Genomic DNA, 5,840 nt, shown 5'->3' on the forward strand with positions numbered 1-5,840 from the left:
TCCAGCAGTGTGGATCTCCCATCCCACTCTGGGCAGGTTTTACAGCATACCACAGAGTACTACCTCAGAGAGATGTTCTTCAAGTCTGAGGGTTTTTATATAAAGGGCAGAGTAGCTGTGAAAAACTTTTCTTGAGGAGTGCTAGACAGCTATTGATGAAAGCCATAAAATGGAAATGAAATACATTAAAATGGTAAACATTCACATAGCACACTAAGAAGGAAAAGCACTGCAACTAAGCTACATGGCATATTTAAACAATGCTTTTCTATGGGATGCCAACATCGGGTTAACTTTGCCCTCCCCAGAACCAGATCGCACCTGCCTGTGCTTCAAAACTCCTGTGACCAAGAGCTTACCAGGCAGTAAGAGACCTGCACACATTGTCCCAGAAGACTTTGTGCAAGCTAAACAGTATCTACCTGCAGCCCGGGTTTCCCTGGCACCACTGACTGGTGTGAATGAGAATCCAAAGCTAAACAAATGTTAGGGTGCAGGATTGGGGAAAATGAGGGTATGCCTGCTTCTCTCTGCAGGAAGCTGCTTGCAGCATCCGGATGCCTTCTTAAAGCCACAAGTCTCCTCAAATATATAAAACAACTATGAAAGTGGAGTAGATTCCTGTCTCCTCATCCAACATGTCCCGGGGCTGTCCTCAGCCTTGCCTCCAAAAAATGAAGCCTCGCTCTAAAGGGACCATGGGAGGCTAAAAATTTTGCGAGGCATCATCCTGCCAGTTCTGGCATTTAGGTGTCCTGATGTGGCACAACCTAACCGGTTCCTCCACTCCTCTCTCAGTTTTGCCCTCAAACTCTTTTTTCCCAGTTCACTTAGCTTTGGCTCTGGTGTGCCAGAAAGGGTACATGCTGTGTTTATATAAACCCTCTGTCACCTGGCAGCAGTGATCAAATACGTGAGTGGCAGAGGAATTTCTCCTCCTGTCCTCCATGGGGTAGAAAAGCACTGAAACTACACTTTGCTTATTCTTTTCTTCAGCTCCTGAAGCCAAAATAAACTGGGAAAGAAGTAGCTCAGAAGTATAAACAGGATAATTGAAAAATACTTTTCTTTCTTTTAGCAAAACCAGTCCTAAATATTATAAAAGCCCAAGGACTGCATTGCTCTCCGGGCACACTGGCAGCTCAGGTTTAATGCCAGCTGCCTGGCACTGCACTCCAGACCCCTCTGACAGTGTCACGCTTGCTCCGGAGAGGTACAATTCTGGCCTGTTCAAAAGGCAAGCTTGAGACATCAGCTAAGCCCCCCTAAGCCCTAAGAACAACTGAAGGCACATGAGGAAAGAAAGAAAGGATTATTTCAAACCCCAGGATTTTCGAAGTCGAAGCAACACCTGGCTGAAGTCACAGTATAAACAGCCCAGAGCAGATCATGGTAGTAGCTGCGTCCCGGGAGAGCTACACAGGACCCAGCCAACCTCACTAGCAAGTTAAATGACACTTGACAGACATATTCAAAGCTGTTGGCCATTTTTTGGGTTGTTTTTGCAAAGCTCAGCACATGGTCTTAAGAGACTGAAATACCTCAGCACCATGAAATAACACATGCCAAAGCTCAGCCCATGCTTGGTGTCAACTGGGTGTTTCTAGAAAGTGGAGGGGACTCGGAGTCAAGTGCAAGGGTGTTACCTGATAGTGTCTCCTCCTGCAGAGTTTGGGGCTTTTTCTGTTGATTCTTTGCGAAGTGGGATGCTGCACCCTGCACGTGTCATCCTGAATGTGTTTCGGAATAATGGTACTTCTTAAAAGAAATGTGGAAACTGCAGGGCTGGAACACACTGGCTATTTTTCTTCCACAGCATTACATGCAACAGCAGTTTTTAGGTAGGGCCATGCTAAATAATGTCAGAGAGGTGCACAGGAGGGAGTTGGTGTTGGCCGGACTCCAACTTCTTGCTCTGCAAAGGACTTTGGAGATAGAGCTAGTGTCATCAGTTATGTAAAACTGGGGGGGGCGGGGGGATAGCTCTGATGCTGAAGCAATGGCCAGGACTAGTTTAAAGTCTCAGCTAGAGGTCTACAGGAAGGGTCAGTATGCCTTCGAAGGGAGTCCAGCAACACACTGTCTGGGCAGGATCCCCTTTGGGAAAGATTCTCTGGTGCCGTGAGATTAGCTGGCCTCCGCCGAGTTATTGATGGGAATTTGAATGGCTCATGGAGGAAGCCAGACTCTCCAAAGTGGGAGTGATTCACTCTCCACACTGAGAGAATATGCCAGGCTAAGAGCATTTTACTCAAGTCCAGCAAAAAAGAGATGAGAGATGGGAGGTGGGAGGCAAGAAAATCACTGTTTCATCCAGTTGAAAAGTTAAACCCTGATGTTTCTCTTTTTGCTAGATATGTTATCTTCACTATTCTGCTGAGAATAATGCCTCTGTTTTAAGCCCAGATAAAGATTTCTGGCTTATCAAGTTCAAGGCAAAGGAGAAGGTACAGATTTGAAGAGCAGGAGGGGAAAGAAAACATACAGCTTTAATGTCAGAGCTTTGGAAATTGAGATACTTATCTAAGTCTGTTTTCTCCTTTCCTTGATTATGTTACTTTGAATTTGGACAAGGAGACCAGCCTGGCCAACCTCACTTCTGTTTCTTCTCAGTTTCACTTTCTGAAAACTATATTGTCATAGATGTACACGTGGATATGCGTCTCATGGAGGACTGTTTCACATTCAGAAGACATTTCCTGAGCCAGGAGATGATGATGAGGGAGACCTTTATCACTACTGTCATTAAAGACCATTTTCATCAGAGACCTGACAAACCTTGTCACACTAGCACTGATGATGGTGTCCCAGACACCACTGCACATTCCCCTTGGAGCGCTGCACCAGTATCCAGCCACGATGCCCACAAAGCACGCAGCTCGCTGTTTGGTTCAAATGCGGTATTTGGGAGTGGTGCTTTGGAGTAGAGCAGGCTTCTGATTTGCTTTTAATATAGCAGATGCTGCACAGTTGTGAAGCAAAGAGTTGCTCCCCAAAATTATAGTTTTCTTTCCTCCCATTGATTAAAACATAACTTATGAGCTCACACATCAAACTATTTCCCAAAGACCTGACTCCTTCCAGTTTTATACGTGTGTAAAATCCTTTTGAAATTAATCTGTTCTCCTAAAACTGCAATAATTCAGTAATAATCTAGCTCTAAATGAAAGGAGAGACAGACTATTAGCAGAAATGCAGGTGCTCAATGTCAGAAAAGAAAGAGGTGGATAAAGGAAACTACAAACAAAGTAAGGGCATCTCACAACTAAGTCCACGCTCAACTGAATTGCATCTGTATAAATGCAAGCGCTGTGTGGGCCCCCAAATTAGGAACTATTTACAAAACAAAAAGCTTGCCTCAATGGTATTGTGCCTCTTCTAACCATACTGAATAGCCTGCCTAATCATGATTTCTTCTTTATTTGGGTCAGGTCTTGCTGAGGAAGAATCTTTTGAGAAACCAACGCTAAGCATTGCAAAAGACCACATTGTCATCTTACCAGGGGACACCCTAAAAATAAAATGCAGGTAAGGATTGCTCCAGCAATGCTGGATTTCCGTGGTTGTATTGATTGCCTTGGCACAGTACAGCTTCTGGCAAGGGTAGAGCAAAGACTGCTGCACAGCCAGCTGGGAACCGGTGCTGTTTACCCTCGCATGGATTTCTGCGTGGAGGAGAATTTGTCGGGCTGTAATAGAGCAGGGAGGAAAGTCTCAGGTCAGCATTCAGCCTGGCCAGATTCTTTATGCTGTAAAGGGGCCCAAGCGAAATCCTGAGTCAGCACATGGGAAAGCGTACGGGAGGGGGAGGTACCATGCTTAAGGACATGGCTGGAAAATACTCATCTGAAAATAGATTCAGATTCAACTCCTCTGCAGCTAAAATCACTCTTTCAGTCCGTGTCCATAAGTAAATGACAAACAGGATCACCAGGGCATGTCATCAGCTCTTTGCATATATATATATGAGCTTAAACTTCCTAACCTCAAATACCATCTAGCCTATGACAGTTAAATAAACAGCAGTTAGTATGTGTACATTGAAAGACCCGACCTGTTTAAACATATCACAGTCATAAAAAAACTCGTAAAAACCCAGACTGCTGATATTGTAAATTATGCCAGTTCTTGTCACAATGTGTGAAAACTAGCCATGCAAGAAAAAAGGGAAATTTTGGTAATGACATGTGTTTACAGGGAGATGATCCTCTGGAAATGGGGGATATAGCGGTTGGTCACAGCTGACTGGCACACAACTATATATAATACAAAGAGTCAGAGCACTTTCTGCTGTCTCATCCATCAGCTTGTTTGGTCACACAAAAGGCCTCAGACTGAGATCTACATAGGCATCACTTGTTCTGAGTGTGATTTATATGCCAAACTACTGTGTGAGGTTGTTTTTTAATTTCTTCTGAGAGTATTGTAGGAGAGAAGGCTTAAGGTAATACAAACTATCGCAGTTTCTCTCTCTCTTACACACACCGAGATTATTTTTATACCTTCTTGGAAAAGTCTCCTTGACTGTAGCCACTACATGGAAGGTTTCTTGTAACAGAATTTACTGGAAACAATAAGAAAAAGCAGTGGGAAGGTGAATCTAAGCTGCAGTTTATGCTGACACATATGTCCTTTCTGATTTTTGTCCTAGTCTATTTAATTCATTGTTATAGTGAAAGATTAATTGACTCATACTGTGTAAATTTGTGATGTCTTCTGGAGTGTAAGGCAGTTTTCTTCCAAATACCTCCAGCTAGCCCTGTGGCTTATGAGGTCAAAACAACCTTAGAGTGGTATTTTTAGCTTGGCAAGCAGCAAGCGTGATGGCAATAAAGTTAAAATAGTCCTTTAAAATCTAGATGCAGTGCTTCATAAAACGCGTTACGCGGACACGAGTTTGGTGTAGTGCTCCAGGCCAATTAAATCAATCCTTTTCAGCAGTTATCCATTCTTTTTAATGTCTCCTTAATCTGCATGAACATCCTATTTTTCTCATATCACCAGATGAATAAATAGATGAAGAAATTATTAGCACTTCATTCCCAAATTGCTTTATGGATGCAAAGCAATAAATCCACACGACAGGTCTGAGAAACAGAAAAGTATGTCAGCATGCTGCCGTGCTAGCATGGGGGCAGGCGCCCGGAGCACTTCAGTTCCTGGGCTCAGGTCACACAAAAGCTGGGAATAGAAGCTAGAGGTGTGATTTCGGCACATCAGGTGCGCGAGTCCCTCTATCAGGTCCTTTGCAGATGCCTGTCACCCTGCCTCCTCCTTCACACCAGCATCCGCACACTCACGGATTAGCTCCGACTGGCCCAAAGGGAGCTCTGAAGTCCTTCATCCTCCCGGGGCATTAGGGCTGTCTGGAGCACAGCACGACCAAGCAGGTAGCTGCTGAAGACTGCGGTAACTCTGCGTGAACATCCCTTCTCCCTTAAACTCTATTCATTTGAGGTTCTTGGCCAGGATTTCCTGATTTTTGGCAGCCTGGCCAAAGCTACTGCTGCAACTCCCCTCTGCCAGATCTGTGAAAATCCCAAAGCAATAGCCGAAGTCTTCATCTTCCACCAGCATAAAACATGCAGGAGGAAGAAGTGGGCACATGCAAGGAAGCACAGGCACGTGAAATCCCTGACCTGCTCTGCAGAGCCGCTGTTGCAGATTTCCAGCCCTGATGGACACCAGACTGGGTGATGGTAGAGGGGCAGGGACATGATGACATGCTTGGAGTTGAGTGTCTGAATGTGAAGTGGCATTGTTCCATATTCCAGGCCAGGAGTCCCATTTCTTGACAGAGGTGGGCGTTATGTCATTAATGACATTAGTAAGGTAGGGAA

At 44.6% G+C, this 5,840-nt stretch overlaps 1 protein-coding gene across 1 annotated transcript in view; it reads left to right on the plus strand.

Annotated features, from left to right (window-relative positions):
- The window catches only part of LOC104625292 (vascular endothelial growth factor receptor kdr-like), a 125,047-nt gene that overhangs the window by 23,680 nt on the left and 95,527 nt on the right, over positions 1 to 5,840 (plus strand). Inside the window, exon 3 of the mRNA XM_010292881.1 lies at positions 3,432 to 3,528. Within this exon, the coding sequence (XP_010291183.1) occupies positions 3,432 to 3,528 (97 nt within the window). The remainder of the gene's footprint in view (positions 1 to 3,431; positions 3,529 to 5,840) is intronic.

The sequence above is a fragment of the Phaethon lepturus genome, unplaced genomic scaffold, assembly GCF_000687285.1.
Source record: "Phaethon lepturus isolate BGI_N335 unplaced genomic scaffold, ASM68728v1 scaffold48288, whole genome shotgun sequence".
Lineage (NCBI taxonomy): Eukaryota > Metazoa > Chordata > Aves > Phaethontiformes > Phaethontidae > Phaethon > Phaethon lepturus.